Source organism: Anomaloglossus baeobatrachus, chromosome 8 (genome assembly GCF_048569485.1).
Source record: "Anomaloglossus baeobatrachus isolate aAnoBae1 chromosome 8, aAnoBae1.hap1, whole genome shotgun sequence".
NCBI lineage: Eukaryota > Metazoa > Chordata > Amphibia > Anura > Aromobatidae > Anomaloglossus > Anomaloglossus baeobatrachus.
In genome coordinates, this window is record NC_134360.1 from 116,605,459 (window position 1) to 116,630,227 (window position 24,769).

Consider the following 24,769-nt stretch of genomic DNA (forward strand, 5'->3'; position numbering starts at 1 on the left):
TTGGGCATTTTTTGAAGGTTTATTTATTATATCCTCATTCTTTCTATTATGCATGTGTGACACCCCACGGAGCTCAAGATAGGAGGTTCAATCCGTACCTCGTGTACCCGTCACTGGGCCAGTGGTTTGTAGAAGTCGTGGCCTGACCCGGTTCCGTGGTGCACAGTAAAGGAAGGCGAGCAAAGGTTGTCCCTGGAGAGGTCGTCACCGGCTACAGTGGTGACTGGGGTCCTGGCCTCCTCCACTGCGGACCCTTCCTCCGAACTTTCCTCCACCAAGAGTGGAACGGATGATGTCGACTACGCCACCTGTGGTGTGCGGCCAGGGATAAGGCCGCCGCTGCAGGGTACCTCGCCGGGGAAGATGTTTGGGTTCAGCCAGGAAGATATCTCCCCCCCCCTCCCCGGAGGGAGAACGGGGAACTGGGAATCGCCGGATCACAAGGCGACAACAAACAGAGTCAAAGTCACTGGGTTGCGGGTTTTAGATTTTGTTTACTCGCAGTTCTTTCTTTATTGCAATGACTCCGGTCACTCCCAGGCAGGGCAGAGGTGAAAGTCTGGAGAGCAGCTTGTGGGCTTTCTCCTTTTTGTGTGCTTCTGTGGTGGTCCCCTCCTGGTCTCTGGAGCTCTTGGGACCCACTACTCTGCCACCCGAAGCTGCGCTAGTTCCAAGGGGGCAACAACGTCCTCCCCTCTGTAACCTTTTTCTCCTCCATGCCACACGACTACCAGTCCCAGGCTCTCAGCTCCTTCCCGGCTAGCCACCTCCATTCCAAGTCTCTGCCGGCTAATGGACCTGGAGCCTCCTAACTGGCATCTTTCTCAGTTTAGGGGTCCTCAGCCATCCACTCACCCGGTCCCAGGTAAGGAAAGGGTGTATAACTGATCTGGACCTGGTGTATCCTTTGCTCTGCCTCTCTGAGAGAGAGAGCTGTCAGGGAGTAGGTCACTGCGTCCACTCTCTCTCTCGTCTCCAAGCATTCTGAACTAAAGTGAAACCAAACTGTCTGTAACAGTGTGTCCCTTCCCCGCCTTTGCTCATAGTGTAATAGTCTGTCTCTCCTTGACTGTCCTGTATGTACTACTGGTGGGGGATTGTTTGTTCTTCTCAGCATGGGACTTCTCCAATCCACAACTTGGTAAACAAGAAAGAGCCAGGACTTCTCAAGTCCATTCATGTATCAAGTGTCCAGGCGGAGTTGGACTCTTCTGCCCACCTAAGGGGCTGATCCCAGGAGAGAAGAACAATGAGAACCATGTTAGTTCAGTTAGTTGGATCTCGGCTTGAGAAGGACTAGGATCTATAGCTGAGGCTGGATCCTAGGGTCTGTGTATGGATTATTACAGACTAGAGATCAGTGCCCACGTGGGATTGTGTTTTGTTGTTCACCCTGTTGGACTCAAGGAACTCATATAAGGACCATTGCCATATTTTCCCTGGCGTTGCAATACTGGGACACGCCCCTGGATCTTTTGTTTTGTTGTGGACTCCTTGCAGACTTTAAGGATCTGTATTTATGTTTGGTGCTTTATCTTTGTGATTCCAATAAAGCCCTTTGGATTGTTCCTTGGCCTGGCGTCCCTTACTGCTCTGCCGCATACCTCATCACAAACTCTTGGCAGCAGTGGGATCAGAGCAGAAAGAATGGAGGACAACGGCCCATTAACATCTGGAATCAGAATCTCAGAGTACAAGGACTGGACTGTGGGGAGCCTATAAATAAAAGCCCGTGAATTAGGAGTCGGCTACAAAGGGCTCTCTAAGGAGCAACTAATTGAGGCATTGGAAAACGCTTGCCTGCAAGATGGCACCGAGGAAGGATTTCCACAGCAAGGGGAGGAAAGACGGGAGCTGGAGGTAAATACCCAAAAAAGTCAATGGGTTGTGTGGTATGAGGAGGAGATGGCACTGCTTGGAGATGAGGCCACCATAGAAGATAAGAGGGAGGCCATTCACAGAGCTCAAGAGAGGGCAGCATTGCTGGAATGGAGGCTTGCTGTGGAAGCAGCTAAAGGCTCCAGACAGACTGTAACCACAGCACCAACTATGAGGGAATTCTCCAGAGTGTCCCGCAAGGACTTTAAGCCATTTAATGAAGCTGCAGGCGACATTGAGGGCTTCTTCCAGGACTTTAAGCATCAGTGCCGATTAATGGAAGTCTCAGAAAGAAAGCGAGTCAGACACTTGGTGGACCTCTTGGAGGGTGGAGCTGCCGACGCCTATAGAGCTATGGACCCTGAGTGGAATTGTGAAAATGGGGAGATAAAACAGACCATTCTAGAACATTATGCCGTGACCCCAGATACTTATAGGACTTAGTTCCATACGTTAGCCTGTGATGGGGAAGTGTCTTTCAAGATGTATGCCCACAGACTGAAACAAGTATGCCATCGCTGGCTGGAGGGAGAGGGGGCCCTAACTTGGGAGACCTTCCTCCAGGTCATCCTGAAAGAGCAGTTCTATGCCAGGTGCCCTGCTGAAATCAGGGAATGGGTGCGCGAGAGGAGACCAGAGACAGTGGAACAAGCTGCTGCTCTAGCTGATGAGGTGCTCACCAGCAAGCCTCAATGGAAAAGGCTACTAGTCAGTGAGAAAAAAACTACTAGCTCCCCAACACCAGTGCTCCCTTGTCCTTTGGCCTCCAATGTTCACCGTCCCATTAGACTACCAACACATGGCAGACCCCGTGTGAATGTGCCTCCACGACGTGGAGAAAGACTCATAGAACGTAGATGTTATGGATGTGGGCAGCTGGGTCATCTGCAAGCTCACTGTCCAGGTGTTCGGAGGCAAAATAGTTACAGACCCCCTTTACCTGTCCATTATCTACAGACACCCTCAACAGGAGAAGAGCTGGAATCACTCCCTGATGATTCGACAAAAGACTGATATGTTGACTTCCCTACCAGGAGTCTATAAGGTGCGAGCCACAGCCGCCCATTCTTCTGATCTTCAGCATAAACATCTACAGGAGGTCGTGCTGGATGGTCAAAAATTTGTTGGCTTTCGTGACACTGGGGCGTTTCTCACCATCGCAGATCCCCGAGTAATTCAACCAGAAGCAATGCAAAAGGGACCAGGAATTGCCATTGAATTGGCTGGAGGTACCCAAAGATACATTCCAAGAGCGAGTGTGACCCTGGATTATGGCTTTGGGGCAAAACAATGCATGATTGGTGTGATGAGCGGCCTTCCTGCAGACATTCTTCTAGGGAATGATGTGGGGAATCTTCAATGCCACTTTTTCGGTGCGATAACCAGAAGTCAAGCCAAGAGAGCAGCAGATGTGGACATGTTCAACCCATCAATGGAAATGAGGCCACCCAAACTGCCGTCACAGCCGGTGAGTGATTCTTCTTGTGGGTCTCATATGAATGTCACTTGGGATAAAGTTCAGTTTAGACAAGAGGTAGAGACTGACCCCACCCTGGCTAGCTTTAGAGCTCGGGCTGAAGTAGGGCAGTTAGGAGAAAATGGGGAAAAAATTATCAAAGAAATTGCACTTCTATATCGGGTTACCAATACTGACTCCCTAGATAAACCCTGGACTTATAGCAAACAGCTGATTGTTCCTCAGAAATACAGAATTTCCCTATTACACCTTGCTCATGACATTCCTACTGCCGGCCATCAAGGGAAAACCCGCACCGAGAGACGATTGACTCAAATTTTCTATTGGCCTGGAATTTCTCAAGCAGTGGGGCATTTCTGCCGAACTTGCGACATATGTCAGCGTAGAGGGCGACCCGGAGATCACCCAAAGGCACCCTTGCAACCACTCCCTATCATAGAAAAACCCCTTCAAAGAGTAGCTGTCGATATCATAGGACCTCTGGCTAAACCAAGTAAATCTGGAAAGCAGTACATTCTCACTGTTGTGGACTACGCCACCCGATATCCAGAAGCCGTGGCCTTGTCAAGTATTTCTGCAGCCAAGGTGGCCGAGACCCTTGTTACCATTTTCACCCGAGTAGGATTCCCAAGTAAGATCTTATCGGACCAAGGCTCCCAGTTCATGTCAGAGTTGGTGCAGTGTCTGTGGCGCACCTGTGGAGTACGAGCAATTCGAACTACAGCATACCATCCTCAAACCAATGGACTTTGTGAATGGTTTAATGAAACACTGAAAAATATGCTAAGGGCCTTCACTGACAGGGATTCCGACTGTGAGAAGTACCTACCCCATCTCCTGTTCGTCTATCGGGAAGTTTCCCAGGAGTCCACTGGGTTTTCCCCCTTTGAACTACTCTATGGAGGAAAGGTCACTGGACCCTTAACTCTGCTAAAGGAATATTGGGAGGGGCAAGTTGAAGATACAGGAACCCCTGTTGTTCCATATGTCCTCAAGCTTCGGGAAATCCTGGCTCAAATTGCTAGTTTGGCTCAGGGTCATGTGCGGATGGCTCAAACCAGACAGAAGACATGGTATGACCGTAAAGCACGGTATTGAGAATTTGTAGAGGGACAACAAGTCTTAATGATTGTTCTCCATCGGCAAAATAAACTCCAGACAACATGGGAGGGTCCCATCCGCGTTCTCAGAAAACTAAAAGACACCAATTACTTTCTTGATCTAGATGATCAGGGTCTAAGACAAAGGACTGTCCATGTGAATATGATTAAGGAGTACTATGACCGGACATTACCTATGATAGCAAGCTGTCGGCTGGCTTCAGAAGATGGTCAGGAGGATGAGGACCCATTACTTGATCTTGTTGAAGCATCCAGAGCCCCATCCACTGTGGAACAGGTTCCTCTGGGAGATCACTTAGATTCCTTACAGAAAAAAACAAATGCTGGAAGTGCTCCATCAGAGACAGGCTGCTTTCTCATCCCGACCAGGTCGAACCACGGTAACCCAATATCATGTGGACACTCAGGGCATCCGTCCCATACAACAGGCTCCCTACCGGGTACCAGAATCAGTTAGAAACACCATGCAGCATGGGCTGGAGGAGATGTTACAGCTTGGGGTGATTCAGGCCTCCCATAGTCCTTGGGCCTCTCCTGTTGTGTTAGTACCCAAGAAAGATGGGGGTACTCGATTTTGTGTGGACTACAGACGACTAAATGACCATGCCATCAGTGATGCTTACCCAATGCCCCACATTGATGAACTTCTAAACCGGCTAGCTGGGGCACGATACGTCACCACCTTGGATCTCAGTAAGGGATACTGGCAAATTCCCCTGACGGAGGAAGGTAGAGAAAGGTCGGCTTTTATAACCCCATTTGGTCTATATGAATTTCTAAACATGCCTTTCGGAATGAAAAATGCCCCTGCAACCTTTCAGAGAATGGTGGACCAGATCCTCCGGGGATATGGCGACTTCACTTGTGCCTACCTGGATGATATCGCCATCTTCAGCCCCACATGGGAGGAACATCTGAATCAAGTAGCTCTTGTTCTTGACCGGATTCTTGCAGCAGGCCTAACTATTCAACCTGATAAATGCCAATTGGGGGATGAAGTCCAATACCTAGGGCATCGAGTAGGAGGAGGGAAGTTACGTCCTGAACCTGCCAAAATCCAGGCTATTAGACACTGGCCCGTACCCCAAACCAAGAAACAAGTTATGGCTTTTTTGGGCACTGCCAGTTATTATCGAAAATGTGTTTCTCATTTCAGCTCTGTGGCCAAACCCCTAACAGACCTCACGAAGAAAACGATGCCCCAGCTGGTGATCTGGACTCCAGCCTATGATCAGGCTTTTAACCGGCTGAAGGACGCCTTGGTCTGCAACCCTGTTCTGGCTGTTCCAGACTATAAGAGGAGGTTCATTGTGCAGATGGATGCCTCTTTTTATGGATTGGGAGCTGTACTGAGTCAGGTGAATGCAGCCGGGGAGGAGCACCTCATTGCCTACCTCAGCAGGAAACTTTTGGACCGAGAAGTGGCCTATGCAACTGTTGAGAAGGAATGTCTGGCTGTAGTATGGTCCCTTAGGAAACTAAGGCCGTATCTGTATGGACGAGAATTCACTGTGGTTACTGATCACAATCCCCTCACCTGGCTGAACAGAGTCTCTGGGGACAATGGACGCTTACTATGATGGAGCCTGGCTCTTCAACCCTATAACTTTACAATACAATATAGAAGGGGCAGTCAACACCAAAATGCAGACGAATTGTCCAGGCAAGAGGAGCCCTGAGTCAGGGTCAGCATGTTTATGTGTACTTGACAAGCGACCTGTTGAGGTCACTAGTCTGTACACAAATTGAGGGGGGAAGGGGTTGTAACAGTGTGTCCCTTCCCCGCCTTTGCTCATGGTGTAATAGTCTGTCTCTCCTTAATTGTCCTGTATGTACTACTGGTGGGGGATTGTTTGTTCTTCTCAGCATGGCTCTTCTCCAATCCACAACTTGGTAAACAAGAAAGAGCCAGACTTCTAAGGTCCATTCATGTATCAAGTGTCCAGGCAGAGTTGGACTCTTCTGCCCACCTAAGGGGCTGATCCCAGGAGAGAAGAACAATGAGACCCATGTTAGTTCAGTTAGTTGGATCTCGGCTGGAGAAGGACTAGGATCTATAGCTGAGGCTGGATCCTGGGGCCTGTGTATGGATTATTACAGACTAGAGATCAGTGCCCACGTGGGATTGTGTTTTGTTGTTCACCCTGTTGGACTCAAGGAAGTCATATAAGGACCATTGCCATATATTCCCTGGCGTTGGAATACTGGGACACGCCCCTGGATCTTTTGTTTTGTTGTGGACTCCTTGCAGACTTTAAGGATCTATATTTATGTTTGGTGCTTTATCTTTGTGATTCCAATAAAGCCCTTTGGATTGTTCCTTGGCCTGGCATCCCTTACTGCTCTGCCGCATACCCCGTCACACTTTCCTTTTTGTAACTTCCTCCTGCATTTGCCCTCACCTAAGGAATATTCCCTCTGTCTGTGTGTGAAGCTGTGTGCTGCAGAAACAGACTTAACCTCTTACTGCCTAGGGTGGATGGACATTAAAAAATACATACAATACAATATCCTGTATGACCCAGTCTCAGGGGCGCTACACTTGTTTTTTCTTTTTTTTTAAATTATAAATAAAAATATTTGTAATCATTTTTTGGCTATAAACTCTAATTGCTTGTGTTTTTTCATTACATGTGATGTGCAGACAGCAGTGATGCCTTGTAAAGTATGAGACTTCAATGTCATTTTGCTACAAGATAAGGAACCTGACAGCTGATTCTTCCTGTATGACTCCTAGGAGGAAGGAATCGAACAACGGCTCCATTATTGCGTCATGTACTGTATGTTTTACTCTGATGCTTCCACGTTTCAGATTAAATAGTGTTCCCCCGTGGAATTTTAGGGGCATTGCAGCTATAAGTCCCCTTACCTGGCAGCCAGACTGGCTTGCAAAGTCTCCTTAAGGAGAATAGTGTTCCCCCGTGGTCCCCACATAGCTTTCTCATGAGCCAGATCAGACACCCCCATACTTTGCACTGACGAGGGGCAAGCACCCCGAAACACCGTGTCTGCAAATTGGGATTCTGATCTGGCTTATATATCCTGAGTCATATTGCAAAGGATTGTCAAAAATCCACTTGTGACTTTTAGGATCGCTACTTCCAATAGGTGGCGCTGTGCTAGAGTTTGTCTCCTTTACTGGAGAGACAATTTGAATATTTCCCAGAGGGGCATTGCAGCTATAAGTCCCCTTACCTGGCAGCCAGACTGGCTTGCAAAGTCTCCTTAAGGAGAATAGTGTTCCCCCGTGGAATTTTAGGGGCATTGCAGCTATAAGTCCCCTTACCTGGCAGCCAGACTGGCTTGCAAAGTCTCCTTAAGGAGAATAGTGTTCCCCCGTGGTCCCCACATAGCTTTCTCATGAGCCAGATCAGACACCCCCATACTTTGCACTGACGAGGGGCAAGCACCCCGAAACACCGTGTCTGCAAATTGGGATTCTGATCTGGCTTATATATCCTGAGTCATATTGCAAAGGATTGTCAAAAATCCACTTGTGACTTTTAGGATCGCTACTTCCAATAGGTGGCGCTGTGCTAGAGTTTGTCTCCTTTACTGGAGAGACAATTCAGATTAAACATACATTTAATATCTGGCTGAGGACAATACCACCACGATGATGAGCCCAGGAGACCAGTCCCCAGTGGCTTCTCCCTGCTCTGATGCCCTAGACTGACAGGCGTTGCCCTGTGTTTGACATTCTGCATGTTGACCAGCATACGTCTGTTTGCATTTGTCTGCATATGTCTGTGTGCTTGTATGCATGCATTTGTCTGAGTGTCTGGGTATCTATGTATTTAAGTATGTGTTTGCAAATGTGTGCAGGTATGTGTGTCTATATACATGTGCATGTCAGTGCATCTGCGTATGTGTGCGTGTGCTCGTCTGTGTGCATGTGTCAGTGCATGTCTGCATGTGTGTTCATATCTATGTGCTTACATCACATCTTTTAACATAACTGTTATGTGCCGTGCTCTGAGGTGAGTGCGCAACCTCTATTCAGTGGGGTAGCCATGCCAGATATGAAGCCACAAAAGGATGCTGGGTGAGCACAGGAAGGTGAGAAGAATCTTTTTGTTTCCCCCCTGTGAATAAACATGATGGTAGTGGGTATATGAGCAGTTCAGTGACCCAGAGTGGGGCAGTTTAGGGCCTCAGAATGGGGCAGTTTAAGGGCCCTGGTCGGAGAAATGTAGGTTCAAAGGATGGACAAACATAGGGGCCTAGGATGGGACATGATTAAATAAAAGGGGCCAGGATTGGAGACATTATTAAAAAAAAGGGGGGCCAGAATGGGAAACATTATTAAATACAGGGGGCCATGATGGGAAACATTATTAAATAAATGGGGCCAGGATGAGGGACATTATTAAATAATGGGAGCCAGGATGGGGGACATTATTAAATAACGGGGGGTGAGGTTGGGAGACATAATTACTATATGGAGGCAGAATGAGGAACATACATTATTGGTTTATGGTGACAAATGGTGGACATAATTTCTGTAGGTGCAAATTAGGTGACATTATTGCTGCGGTAATTTAATTTTGAGGATACTATGTTCCATGGGGGAAACAAAAGTCTGGCATAGTGTAGGGGATATTGTGGGGAATGTGCTCTGCAAGCGATCAGCTACAGATGACTGTTATTTTCTGCAGTCGAGTCATAGCACAAAGAACTGATAGTGTTCAACTACAGATGAAGAGGAAAACGAAGATGAATAAATTCAACTAGAGAGGTCACTGGTAAATCAGTGTATTACATGTACCCACACACACATACACTATACACTATATACAGAGCTCCTGTGTATAATGTCGTTGGTGATCACTGTATGACATGTACACACTATATATTATATACAGAGCTCCAGTCTATAACGTCATCCGTGATCACTGTATTATCTGTACACTATATACAGAGCTTCTGTGTATAATGACACTGATGGTAATATTACTGTTACTAATATTGTGTTTTTATTCATGATCTTTATTGTAGTATTATTCAGTCACCATGTGGTCTGATCATGGGGTGTTGGTATTTGAGACTTGTATGTGGTTTTATTGAGCCACTGTGTTGTGGTAATATGTGGTCTGGTCATAGTGTTGCTGTATTTCTCCCTTGTAGGTTTTATTATTTGGTCACTATGTGGTCTGGTCATGGAGTGGCGGTGTTTCTCCATTGTATGTACTTATATTCAGTCACTATGTGGTGGTAACATGTTGTTTGTGCACAGTATGGAAGTATTTCTCCCTTGTATGTGGTATTATTGGTCTTGGTATAGTGGATTGTGTTGTGTATGTGCACTTTTTCTCTCTGATATAAATATTGGGAAGATTATTTCCAATAGAGATTATAGGAGTTGTCCGACATTAGCTTACCAAAATATTTTGAGTTTATCTGTGCTGTATTGTCATATAAAACACCCCTACATTGTTATTTTTTATTTACTAACTTTTGTTCCTCTTGAATTCACCCTTTATTCTCTGCAGCTCTTTGTTTACATTCAGCTCCAGCAAACATGACAAATTCCGTGCTAAACGCCCGGCCTCAGTGTAAAGCCCCGCCCCCTGCCCGGCCTCAGTGTAAAGCCCTGCCCCCTGCCCGGCCTCAGTGTAAAGCCCCGCCCCCTGCCCGGCCTCAGTGTCCAGCCCCGCCCTCTGCACACACATTTCCTGTCAGTATTCTGCCCCAGCAAAAATGGTCTGTTTTTTTTCACGGATGCATCCGTGTGCTTTCCGTTTTTTTTGGCGGACCGCAAAAAAACGGAAGCAGCAAGAAAGATAAATAGATGAGTAGATCTAGAAAGGGATAGATATAGAGACAGAGAGAGGGATGAATGAATGAATGAATGGATGAATGAATGAACAGAGGGATAGATGGATAGATAGATAGATATAGATACATAGACATATGTAATGTCCTACCCCCCTGCATATTCTAAGCTGGCACCCTTTAGTGACTTTCATGTGGCACTAAAATGTGCTTAGCCTTGTATTTAGCCTATCTTTTGTAGCCAGCTAGGGTAAAGCAGATGGCTGCAGCCTGCAAACCACAGCTGTCAGCTTCACCTTGGATGGTAATCCAAAACACAGGGCACTTCACGCTGTAATTTTAAATTAAATAAATAATTTAAAACAAAAAATGTGGGGTCCCCCCCAAAATTGGATCACCAGCCAAGGTAAAGCGGACAACTGTGGTCTGCTATTCTCAGACTAGGGAGGTCCACTGTTATTGGACACTCCCCAGCCTAAAAGTAGCAGGCTACAGATGCCCCAGAAGTGGCGCATACGTTAGATGTGCCACTCCTGGCGCTTCGTTCCAACTCATCCTGTGCCCTGGTGCAGTGGCAAACAGGTTAATATATGGGGTTCATGCCAGATGTGTAATGTCACCTGGCATCAAGCCCTGGGGTTAGTGATGTCACGCGTCTATCAGATACCTGACATCATAAACACAGTCAGTAATAAAAAAAATAGACAACAAAAAAAGTTTTATTTGAAAAAACACTCCCCAAAACATTCCCTCTTTAACCAATTTATTGAAAAGAAAAACAAATCCGGGTCCTGGCATAATCCAATAAGGGGGTCCCACGACAATCCATACCATAGTCAATGTCCCAGTCAATGAAGAACAGAATGTTCCCCATTGGCTGGGAGAGTAATGCAGTGACCTGAGCTAACATCAATAGGTCAGCCCAGGTCACTGCAGGGGATGACGAGTGCTGCCATCAGGAGGTTAGATGAGATCATTACCTACAGTGACAATCTCCTACACTGCTGACGTCGGCGCTGTCACTGCCTTCTATGCCCGCCATGTTCTCAGCAAAGAATCGCGGGAGCCCGTGACGTCACCGCTAGTGACAGTTTCAGGCATCGCGAGACGTGACGTGAGAACGCGGTGGGCATAGAAGTCAGTGACAAGCGCTGACGCAGGAGTGCAGGAGATCGTCACTGCAGATAATGAGTTCATCTAACCTGACAGCAGCGATCGTCATCCCCGCGGCTGCCTGCACTGCAGGGTGAGAAGCTGCTGAGCCTGCAGTGCGAGCAGCCGCGGGGCTGGAGCGAGACACAGATCGCACGGGCACTCCCGCAATCCTGAGCAGGGGGCCCGGTGCTGGCGGTGACACCATGGGCGGGGAGAGTACGGGGTGCGGGGGAATGTGTGGGAGGGTGCAGGGAAGGGGGGCAGGGACTCCACGCACTATACCAGCCCAGCAGGGCGGCAACATGCTGTTTCAGATTTGCATGTCAACATGGTCCTGCCCATGTTGACTTGAAATGACCGGAACCAGCAAAATCACGGCAGGAGCGGTCACATGACCGCTCTGAGCCGGGGGAGAGGGGCTGACAGCAGGGCAGGTAAGTGGTCACTATCTACTTACCTGCCCCAATGTAGCCCAATAGGGAAATAATTAAAAAAAAAGTCAAAATAAGCCGGATAACCCCTTTAAATACTTGAATGTTTAACCCCTCTCTGTCCTGTGATTATTACGCTGTAGCAAATATGCACTTACAGAGGTTCTCCGCTGAAAAAGTACCGTATTTTTCGCTTTATAAGGCGCACCTGATTATAAGACGAATCCCCAAATTTGGTGAAGGAAAAGATTTTTTTTTTTTTTTAATGTTAAATGAGGTCCGTCTTATAAGGCCATTGTCCATCTAACAAATCATAAAGGGTATACAGTGCTGGCCAAAAGTATTGGCATCCCTGCAATTCTGTCAGATAATACTCAGTTTATTCTTGAAAATGATTGCAATCACAAATTCTTTGGTATTATTATCTTCATTTAATTTGTGGACAAAAGTATTGGCACTGTTGGAAAAATCATGTGATTCTTCTCTAATTTGTGTAATTAACAGCATCTGTAACTTACCTGTGGCACCTAACAGGTGTTGGCAATAACTAAATCACACTTGCAGCCAGTTGACAAGGATTAAAGTTGACTCAACCTCTGTCCTGTGTCCTTGTGTGAACCATATTGAGAATGGAGAAAAGAAAGAAGACCAAAGAACTGTCTGAGGACTTGAGAATCCAAATTGTGAGGAAACATGAGCAATCTCAAGGTTACAAGTCCATCTACAAAGACCTGAAAGTTCCTGTGTCTACGGTGCGCAGTGTCATCAAGACGTTTAAAGCCCATGGCACTGTGGCTAACCTCCCTAGATGTGGAAGGAAAAGAAAAATTGACAAGAGATTTCAACGCAAGATTGTGCGGATGGTGGATAAAGAATCTCGACTAACATCCAAACAAGTTCAACAGTGTCAACCTGTACTATCCATCGGTGTGTGAATGAAAAGGGACTGTATGGTAGGATACCCAGGAAGACCCCACTTCATACCCAGAGACATAAAAAAGCCAGGCTGGAGTTTGCCAAAACTTACCTGAGAAAGCCTAAAACGTTTTGGAAGAATGTTCTCTGGTCAGATGAGACAAAAGTAGAGCTTTTTGGGAAAAGCCATCAACATAGTTTACAGGAAAAAAAAAGAGGCATTCAAAGAAAAGAACACGGTCCCTACAGTCAAACATGGCTGAGGTTCCCTGATGTTTTGGGGTTGCTTTGCTGCCACTGGCACTGGACTGCTTGACCGTGTGCATGGCATTATGAAGTCTGAAGATTACCAACAAATTTTGCAGCATAATGTAGGGCCCAGTGTGAGAAAGCTGGGTCTCCCTCAGAGGTCATGGGTCTTCCAGCAGGACAATGACCCAAAACACACTTCAAAAAGCACTAAAAAATGGTTTGAAAGAAAGCACTGGAGACTACTAAAGTGGCCAGCAATGAGTCCAGACCTAAATCCCATAGAACACCTATGGAGAGATCTCAAAATGGCAGTTTGGAGAAGGCACCCTTCAAATCTCAGGGACCTGGAGCAGTTTGCGAAAGAAGAATGGTCTAAAATTCCAGCAGAGCATTGTAAGAAACTCATTGATGGTTACCGGAAGCGGTTGTTCGCAGTTATTTTGGCTAAAGGTTGTGCAACCAAGTATTAGGCTAAGGGTGCCAATACTTTTGTCTGGCCCATTTTTGGAGTTTTGTGTGAAATGATCAATGATTTGATTTTTGTTTCATTCTCTTTTGTGTTTTTTTATTGCAAGCAAAATAAATAAAGTTAATAATACCAAAGAATTTGTGATTGCAATCATTTTCAAGAAGAAGCTGAGTATTATCTGACAGAATTGCAGGGGTACCAACACTTTTGGCCAGCACTGTATGTCCCTTATAGCCCCCCCATCCTAAAATTAGCCCCCTTAATCTGGATATGGCCCCCTAATATTGAATATAGCCCCCTTGTGCTGGCACACGTCCCCCAGTGATGCCACATGTCCCCCAGTGATGCCACATGTCCCCCATTGATGGCACACGTCCCCTATTGCTGGCACATGTCTCCTATTGATGGAACACGTCCCCTATTTATGCCCACGTCCCCCTGTGCTGGAACACGTCCCCTATTGCTGGCACAGGTCTCCTACAGCTGGCACAGGTCTCCTATGGATGGCACACGTCCCCCTGTGCTGCCCATGGCCCCCTATGGATGGCACACCTCCCCCTGTGTTAGATATGACCCCCTATGGATGGCACACCTCCCCCTGTGTTAGATATGGCCCCCTATGGATGGCACACCTCCCCCTGTGTTAGATATCACCCCCATGCTGCTGCCCATAGTAAAATAAAACACTTTACTTTACCTTGTCCAGTGATGTCCTCCCTTGTGTCTCCCTCCGTGCTGCTGATCTCCTGCACGTCCTGGTTCTCGGTGCCGGTCATGTGATTGGCACAGTAGAGGGATATCATCTCTACATGCCTGATCACAGCGGCAGCAGGAGACCGGGGAGACACGCTGGAGGAGGTAAATAAAGAGTTTTTTATTTTACTATGGGCAGCAGCATGGGGGCCGTATCTAAAACAGGGGGGGCATGTGCCATCAAAGGGGGGCGCAGGCAGATATAATATGCGCTGCTGCTCCAGCCCATCACCACGGTGCGGTTTCAGCACCACAGTGATGGACAGTGGCAGTGTATATTATATGAGTGGGAGCAGGAGCTCTAACGCTGCCTTCCTGCAGTTTTCACCAGCCCCCAGCAGCGCTCCAGAGCTGCCCCCACCTCCCCTGGACTCTAATATATATATATATATATATATATATACCCCCCCGTATATTCGGATTATATGACGCACCCCCTAATTTTCCCCAAAATTTGGGTGAACAAAAGTGCGTCTTATAAAGCGAAAAATACGGTAATCACCTTTTCTAAGGCCACGTACACACATTGAGTATTTGGTCAGTAACTTACCTCAGTGTTTGTAGCCAAAACCAGGAGTGGTGAAATCAGAGGAAAAATATAATAGAAACACGGGCACCACTGCTGCTTTTTTCACACACTCCTGGTTTTGGCTACAAATACTGATGTAACATACGGACCAAACACTGAATGTGTGAACGTGGTTTAAGGATAAGTGATAACTTATTCATCAGTGGTGCTGTGACCTGCACTGATCGGAAAAATGTGCAACTTTTATCCCCATTAAAGTGGAGCTTGTGTATGACTCGACCACTGATCCATTCATTCCCTCAGTGGCTGCGAGCGCTGTACTTGATTTTTTCTGGAAGCCCCAAAGAGGATGAATAGAGCTGCGGTCACACATCCCACTTGCCGCATTTTAGAATGGGGACAAAAGTGTCTTCTAGAAACCACTATAGATATTCAATAAGGTGATATTACTAACAAAACCTGACCAAACAACACCTTATATCAAAAATGTCTTTATTAAGATTCACTAAAATAACATGAATAAAAGGTTCATATAAACTATACAGGGATATACGGAACGGGGTGATACATTATACAAGCACTTCCGTTTGTGATATGATTTATATCTGGTATTAGCAGGATAATAGTGTCGATCCCTGCCCTTTTCAAAAGAAATGTGAGGCCTGTAGGTAGTTTTTTCCTGCAGAGAACTGAACAAATTCTATCAGTTGACAGTTCTGCACCTGTCCATTGTCTTTATGTTTTTGTCTGTCTAAGCACTGGGAGTACGTGTGGTGATGGTTTCCTACTAGTGGAACCTAGGGATAATCAGGAACAGACGTTGAGGAACGGGGGTTATCCATTAAATTACGATTCCTCCGTTGTTAGGAACGGACAGTAAGGGTGGAGAACTAGACATTAAGGCACATCTGACTCCCCCTCCCTCTCTCACTGTCATCATATATATATATATATGTCTTTAATCTATAACCAACTACTATCCTGGGTGCTCCACTAGCTGGAATATATGTTAATTGACACTTGCACTTTGTTGATGAGCTTATATAAACCTTTTATTCATGTTATTTTAGTGAATCTTAATAAAGACATTTTTGATATAATGTGTTGTTTGGTCATGTTTTGTTTGAAAAAAGTGTCTTATCAGGGATAAAAGTTCCACATTCATCCGATCAGTGCGGTTTCCACTGGTCGGATTCCACTGATAATAAGTTATCACCTACCAAACCTGTGGATCCTGTGAATCGGTAATAACTTGTTTTCATCAAAGAACCCCTTTAATGCAAACTATGGTGATTATAAATCAAAGAGGGCCACTTGATGAATAAAGGCAACAACTCTACAATTGAATAAAACTAAGAAAAAAGAGTCTTTCAGTTTGCCAAGTAGCAAATATACCCACACAAGCCATATTGTGAAAATATATAAATATTTATTATAAAGGCTGTAAGGGAAAACAATACATAGGCATACATATATATACACAAACATAGGACCAAGGGAATTGGTGCTGGAGGGGAAACCCCACGTGTCCCAAGCATTCATTCAGGAGAACAGGTCTCTACTGAGTAGCGGCAGACATACCATAATAAAGTGACATCAGGCAGAAAAAGCTCAAGGAGAGTAAGAATGGCCAAGAAAGGCCAATGCAGTTGTTAGCCAAAGCCGAGCAAAACCTACCAGAAGGATATGATGCCGAGGGCCAGGGTAACACGTGGGGACCAGGCGTCCCAACACGTGTTTCGCTCCGTGTGCTTCGTCGGGGGACGATAAAAAATAGTGCAGGATATGAATCTTATATAGGAGGTCCGACCCCAATGAACCAACGCCCCCTCATTAAGTTAATTAGGGCCACTACCTTTTGTTCAGCTGACGGCCTGAGAGAGTACTCGATCCGAGTTTATATTTCTTGCAACACATCTGGCGTAATATATTACGCCACGTGTGGTTGTGATAAAATTTACGTCGGATTAACCTCTCGGGAACTTCGTATCCGTACGAGAGATTAGGGCCACTACCTTTTGTTCAGCTGACGGCCTGAGAGAGTACTCGATCCGAGTTTATATTTCTTGCAACACATCTGGCGTAATATATTACGCCACGTGTGGTTGTGATAAAATTTACGTCGGATTAACCTCTCGGGAACTTCGTATCCGTACGAGAGAACATGTACATGATATTTTGGCCGCTAAAGAGGTTACTAACCCGGAGACTCTCAAGACGATCCCCCGTCACTTCAGGGAGGTTCACAATTGTGATCCAATCTCCCTGAAGGTTCGTGGGATTGACCGGGTACAGCTTGGTATCCGCGGTGGAGATCTGAAAAAACGTCTTGCACAGGTGGAGTGCCGATGGATCTTTACCCTCGGTACCATGTCCCCACGTGGACTTAATGAGCGCCTTACTTTTGCTCCTTTCTTGTAGTTTTATTGGCCGGCGGGATAGTGTTTGCTATCACTTCCTCTGGTTTAATTGTAGTCCGGTGGTGTGGTCTGCAGCATTTTGTCCCCTGATGGTAGTTGCCACCCCTGGGTAATCGTGTCTATGAGTTTTTAGACTGTGTATTAATAGGATGATTGTTCCTTGGCGTTGTTCTGTTTCTCTATTTTAACAGTGCTGTTTGTTTTCCTTAGTTTTTGGTCCTACCCCTATTATGCACTATGCCCCTATCGTCCTTGGATACCTATGGTGGAAGATGTCGTTTTTCAAGTCACCTTGAGACATGGAGTTGTCCTTGATACTGGATTAAAATTCAAATACATACATGTTTCACTAAAATGACGTAATGGATATATTTTTATTCATCTATATATGTATGCATTATATGTATGATATTTTATCCTCGTATTTATATTTCTATGGTATACGCATGTATGTATAGTATCATACACATTGTGTCTTATTGTTGGGCATGTGGTTATGAATATGTGAGAGTGCTGGTTGTTCTTTCCTTCCTGTCTCTATAACGCATCTCCTGATTCTCTTATATTCCAACTATGCCCAACCAGCCATGGTATACTGCGAATCCCTCTGCTACCGAACGATCTTATTACTGACCATCCGTCCCTGTTTTATATTGTGGGCATGTTTGCCCGTCTTATTAATGGACGACTTGTCCTCCTCTACTTAGGCGGACTTACCCGATGACGTGTCAGAGGGAGGTCTTTACTTTCTGACGCGGCTGTTGCCGGCGTCCTTAGCAGCGGAATTCCGGAAGTGCTGTGACGTCACAGGAAGCTTTCTTCCCTCCGGCTTCCGCTGCTGAGGACCCAGCGCCGCGCGTCTCGCAATACCCCGGTTTGTATGATTAACTTAATGAGGGGGCGTTGGTTCATTGGGGTCGGACCTCCTATATAAGATTCATATCCTGCACTATTTTTTATCGTCCCCCGACGAAGCACACGGAGCGAAACACGTGTTGGGACGCCTGGTCCCCACGTGTTACCCTGGCCCTCGGCATCATATCCTTCTGGTAGGTTTTGCTCGGCTTTGGCTAACAACTGCATTGGCCTTTCTTGGCCATTCTTACTCTCCTTGAGCTTTTTCTGCCTGATGTCACTTTATTATGGTATGTCTGCCGCTACTCAGTAGAGACCTGTTCTCCTGAATGAATGCTTGGGACACGTGGGGTTTCCCCTCCAGCACCAATTCCCTTGGTCCTATGTTTGTGTATATATATGTATGCCTATGTATTGTTTTCCCTTACAGCCTTTATAATAAATATTTATATATTTTCACAATATGGCTTGTGTGGGTATATTTGCTACTTGGCAAACTGAAAGACTCTTTTTTCTTAGTTTTATTCAATTGTAGAGTTGTTGCCTTTATTCATCAAGTGGCCCTCTTTGATTTATTTCAGTGTTACTGTGGTTTCACAGATTCTTCTCAGGGTCCTATGGATCTGAAAGCCCGCGAAAAAGCGTGGGAGACACAATTGGACCGAGTGTTTGAAGCTGGTGGGGATGATTTACCATCTTTGAGTTCCAGAACCACCTTGGAACATATGAATAACCTGAAGTCCATGCTCAATAGAAAAACACGTTTGTGGTGGAACGTGGCCTTCATGAAGAGATATTTGGACAGGGGGCTGGTTCCGAGGGGATTGAGGGTCAGGGTCTTTCCCTCCTTCACCGTCTCTGATGAAAATATTAAAACTCAATGGGAGGAAGCCGCGGCGGGCTGCTCTAAGGTCTTCATGCGGCTACTCATTGAATTGAATGAGAAATCGATTTGTGAGTTGGAGACGGAGATTGGGGAGACCCAGGCCCTCCTTTCCTCGGAGCTGTCCCCTGAGGAGTTGTCCAAATACCATGAATCCTTGGATAAGGAGTTCTCCAAATGGGAGAAAGAAATCCTAAACACCAAAACAAAAAAGTACCAACGGGATGTCATGGATTACAAGAACGGTCAAGTTTTTCGGTGGAGAGGGGTGTCACAGCCTAGAAAGAAACATCATGTCTCCATGACGTCAGTATCAGCGTCATCACTCTCCTCATTGGATGATGAACCTACCTCGGATAAAATACGGAGCATGAGACCCAATACGCGAGCTGCCAATGTCCGTAATAGACAAGGTCCTGTTTTGGGTGGTGGTCGTGGGACTCTTCCTCCAGCTCAGAAGAAAGGGATGGATCAGCATCTAGAGGTAATAAATCTTTCTAAACATGTCCTCACTTCCTCTCAGATTGAAGTCCTGAAATTAGGACTTTCATTTGTGCCAGAGGCTAATTTCAATCTTTTTGTAGTGATTAAAGATCTTCACCTATTTCTACGGAAATTGGTGCTACATAAATTGCATTATAGAAAAACCTCAGATGAATCCTCATGGTCCACTCTTGAAGAGGAAGCTATCGCCACCCCTGGAGGAGCTGGAGGCGGAGTCCACCCACCACCCACCAGGTAATTTTCCACAACACACCTTACCTAGATCCACTACGTTCCCGCCTCTGTCATTATGTCCTCCGATCCAAATTTTTGGGGATTTGGTTACGAGGGACATACGACGCATTTCCTTTAGGGGCGGCAATAACAACCTGACAAAACGGCAACAAGGTGCACTCAGAGAACTCCGGTCTCTAGAGGATGTGGTTGTTAAACCCGCCGATAAAGGCGGTAATGTGGTAATATGGCCGGTGGAACTATACGAGAGGGAGGCATGGCGTCAATTGAGAGACCGGGATGCTTATGAATCTCTCCCATATAATCCTGTACGTGGCTACACCAATGACCTAGAGGCGATTCTGTTACGAGCTTTTGAGGAGGGAATTATTCCTAAGAAAATCTATGAGGGCCTCCTAGTCAAAACTCCAGTGGTCCCAACGTTTTACCTCCTCCCCAAGATCCATAAAAACCCGAAAGTGCCTCCTGGACGTCCTATTGTCTCTGGCATGGGGGGGCTTTGTGATGTTACTTGCAAATTTATTGAACACTATTTGCACCCACTTGTGGAGACATTGCCCTCCCATGTCAGAGACACTTCAGACGTTCTTAGGAGGCTAGAGGGTCTGACCCTTGAGGAGGGGGTATCACTGGTCACCATGGATGTCGAGGCCCTTTATTCCAGCATTAATCACCGCGATGGACTTGTGGCCGCTCAGTTCTTTTTGGATTCCAGCAACTTGGATCAATCTCTGTCCGGTCTGATTATGGAGTTGTTGGAGTTTGTGTTGACGCACAACTTCTTCGTGTTTCGGGACCGGTTCTTCCTCCAGCGGCGCGGCACTGCGATGGGGGCGGCTTGCGCGCCGTCCTACGCAAACCTCTTTCTCGGCTACTGGGAGAGGGAGGTTTTCGGGGGCGGCGTGCCGGCGAGCTCCCATGCGCAGTGCTGGCTCCGTTATATAGACGACATCCTTGTCGTCTGGGGCGGAACCGGCCCTGAGCTGGGGGACTTTGTGCGTCAGCTCAACTCCAACGACCGGAACATCTTCTTGACCCATCAGATCGGGCAGAGATCCATTGATTTCTTAGACATCAAGATATCCATAGAGCTGGGCGGAGCAGTGTCTACTACCATCTTCCGTAAGTCCACCGCGGTTAATTCCCTCCTCCATGCCACTTCGGGTCACCCTAGGTCGACGGTGGATGCCATTCCCACCGGCCAATTTCTGCGGCTGCGTAGATTATGCTCCTCGGGTAAGACCTTTGAGACTGAGTCCAGTGATATGAGGGAGAGATTTATAAGCAGGGGATATAGCAACAGATCCATTAAACGTGGGTACAAGAGAGCTAAATCCTCTAATCGTGACCTTATACTGTCAGGGAGAGCCTCCACAGTGCAGCCATCTGGGCACGTGGCCAGATTTATCTCCACCTATTGCCGGCAGTGGGAGCAGATTAGGGGGGTGCTTAATAAGCATTGGGCAATTCTGCAAACAGAACCCTCTCTTGAGGGGTATTTGCCCGATCACCCCATGATGACAGCGAGAAGGGGTAGGAGTCTCAAAGATATGTTGGTGCATAGCCACTATGTGGCGAAGACTCCACCTCTTTTCGGATGTGGCCCACAACGAGTTGGCTGCTACCCTTGTGGTAGCTGTCGTGGATGTAAGAACATTATTAGGGCCACTACCTTTTGTTCAGCTGACGGCCTGAGAGAGTACTCGATCCGAGTTTATATTTCTTGCAACACATCTGGCGTAATATATTACGCCACGTGTGGTTGTGATAAAATTTACGTCGGATTAACCTCTCGGGAACTTCGTATCCGTACGAGAGAACATGTACGTGATATTTTGGCCGCTAAAGAGGTTACTAACCCGGAGACTCTCAAGACGATCCCCCGTCACTTCAGGGAGGTTCACAATTGTGATCCAATCTCCCTGAAGGTTCGTGGGATTGACCGGGTACAGCTTGGTATCCGCGGTGGAGATCTGAAAAAAACGTCTTGCACAGGTGGAGTGCCGATGGATCTTTACCCTCGGTACCATGTCCCCACGTGGACTTAATGAGCGCCTTACTTTTGCTCCTTTCTTGTAGTTTTATTGGCCGGCGGGATAGTGTTTGCTATCACTTCCTCTGGTTTAATTGTAGTCCGGTGGTGTGGTCTGCAGCATTTTGTCCCCTGATGGTAGTTGCCACCCCTGGGTAATCGTGTCTATGAGTTTTTAGACTGTGTATTAATAGGATGATTGTTCCTTGGCGTTGTTCTGTTTCTCTATTTTAACAGTGCTGTTTGTTTTCCTTAGTTTTTGGTCCTACCCCTATTATGCACTATGCCCCTATCGTCCTTGGATACCTATGGTGGAAGATGTCGTTTTTCAAGTCACTTTGAGACATGGAGTTGTCCTTGATACTGGATTGAAATTCAAATACATACATGTTTCACTAAAATGACGTAATGGATATATTTTTATTCATCTATATATGTATGCATTATATGTATGATATTTTATCCTCGTATTTATATTTCTATGGTATACGCATGTATGTATAGTATCATACACATTGTGTCTTATTGTTGGGCATGTGGTTATGAATATGTGAGAGTGCTGGTTGTTCTTTCCTTCCTGTCTCTATAACGCATCTCCTGATTCTCTTATATTCCAACTATGCCCAACCAGCCATGGTATACTGCGAATCCCTCTGCTACCGAACGATCTTATTACTGACCATCCGTCCCTGTTTTATATTGTGGGCATGTTTGCCCGTCTTATTAATGGACGACTTGTCCTCCTCTACTTAGGCGGACTTACCCGATGACGTGTCAGAGGGAGGTCTTTACTTTCTGACGCGGCTATTGCCGGCGTCCTTAGCAGCGGAATTCCGGAAGTGCTGTGACGTCACAGGAAGCTTTCTTCCCTCCGGCTTCCGCTGCTGAGGACCCAGCGCCGCGCGTCTCGCAATACCCCGGTTTGTATGATTAACTTAATGAGGGGGCGTTGGTTCATTGGGGTCGGACCTCCTATATAAGATTCATATCCTGCACTATTTTTTATCGTCCCCCGACGAAGCACACGGAGCGAAACACGTGTTGGGACGCCTGGTCCCCACGTGTTACCCTGGCCCTCGGCATCATATCCTTCTGGTAGGTTTTGCTCGGCTTTGGCTAACAACTGCATTGGCCTTTCTTGGCCATTCTTACTCTCCTTGAGCTTTTTCTGCCTGATGTCACTTTATTATGGTATGTCTGCCGCTACTCAGTAGAGACCTGTTCTCCTGAATGAATGCTTGGGACACGTGGGGTTTCCCCTCCAGCACCAATTCCCTTGGTCCTATGTTTGTGTATATATATGTATGCCTATGTATTGTTTTCCCTTACAGCCTTTATAATAAATATTTATATATTTTCACAATATGGCTTGTGTGGGTATATTTGCTACTTGGCAAACTGAAAGACTCTTTTTTCTTAGTTTTATTAAACTATGGTGATTGTACATCTGAGTTATGGTGTGAGCACAGTAGATGTGCAGGAGTCTCCTGTGTTTTACAGTCAATGGTCCACTGTTACAGGTAACAGGTATTTGCATATAGCTGTAGGGTGGGCCCCTGGAGTCAATTCCCCCTGTACAACCCAGACCGACCCTGTCTTTAAGGCCTAAGCCACACGGCGAAAAAATCGGTGGAAGTGGAGTGCGATAAAACATCGCATTCCACTCGGACCAAATTTTAGCCTGTGTGCCAGCACACATGAGCGATTATTTTTTCAGCCCTAATCGGCCTAAGAAAATAATCGCAGCATGCTGCAATTGTAATGCGAGACTCTTTTATCTCACACCCATTCAAGTGAATGGGGCGAGAGAAAAATCGCACTGCACCGGTGTACCGCGCGTGCAGAGCGAGAATCACAATGGTCTGCAATGGAGGAGAGAGGGAGATAAATCCCTCCCTCCCCTTCTCCGTTCCGGTCCGCCCCTCCGCAGCACCGGCCCGCCTCTCCTCAGCGCCGCCCCCCCCCCCCCCGCAGCTGAGGTCCACTCGCACAGTCGGACCTCAGTCGCAGGGATACAAGCATGACACTCGGCTCCTGCTGTGCTTCCAGCGTGAGCCGAGTGTCATGCGAGCTTTGCACTAGTGCCCCGTGTGGCCCCGACCTAACCACCAGAAACTGTTCTTAGAATATGTAACCAGCAAGAACTGTACCAATGCTGTTGTGTAACAATTACATTTGTGCCCTCATTAAGAAACTTAAACTACTTGGTTGCCTGCCTCACTTCTAGTTAATCTATTCAGTTGAACCAATCTCACAGTAATTGCGTTTGATTGGCTGCACTAATCAGGTTACTGAGTACATTATTGGAAAACATCTGATAAAGTGCTTTTCTAGTAACCTGCCTTCTGACCACTTCAGGATCCATTAGACCCATTTATGCACTGGAAGGTGATTGTGCCACCAGTTAACATTTTAATAGAATACATGGCTGAAAACCTTTTTTTACTATATCAAAGAAATCTTTTACCTTTCAGGCTCACATTCCGCTGGTCTTGGAATTACCATGTTTGCTTCAGAATTCTTTGCAATTTACCTGCCTGTTTTAAACTTCGCAACATGTATCTGTTTTTGTGCAAGATTAAGATTTTCTCCTTTATAAAATGTAATCAATAAATTATGTTTGTACATATAAAACCAAATTTTAATTTCATTTTCCACAGGTAAACATAGATCATAAAACAAGAGAGCTGATCTCCCAGAAAATCGCACAACCGACAGTTAATTCTTTTAATGATGCTCAACAACTCATTGTATGTCTTATGGCAAAGGACTCTTTTCCTCGCTTTTTACGATCAGAGCATTATAAAGAGTTGGTGAAGAAGCAACAAAATAATGGACAAAAAAGATGGCTGTCCTTTTAACGAACTACAGTCGCAAAGATAATAAGGATGTTTGTTGTTCAAATAATCAGTTTAAAAGGTTTCTCTATTATAATACACTGAATACTGAAATAAAATGGATTTTACAAGAGAACAGTTAATTTTCTGTTTGCGTAACATACCGGTATTCCAATATTTAATAATTGTTTACAGTAGCGAGCAAACATTTTTTTCTGTCCAGCTTGCTGATATTGTGATATTATATTT

At 46.1% G+C, this 24,769-nt stretch overlaps 1 protein-coding gene across 1 annotated transcript in view; it reads left to right on the plus strand.

The window, feature by feature from the left end:
- RGS21 (regulator of G protein signaling 21) overlaps nt 1-24,544 on the plus strand; it is a 261,900-nt gene extending 237,356 nt beyond the window's left edge. The window contains exon 3 of the mRNA XM_075322101.1: nt 24,344-24,544. Within this exon, the coding sequence (XP_075178216.1) occupies nt 24,344-24,544 (201 nt within the window). The remainder of the gene's footprint in view (nt 1-24,343) is intronic.
- Nucleotides 24,545-24,769: the final 225 nt, after the last annotated feature.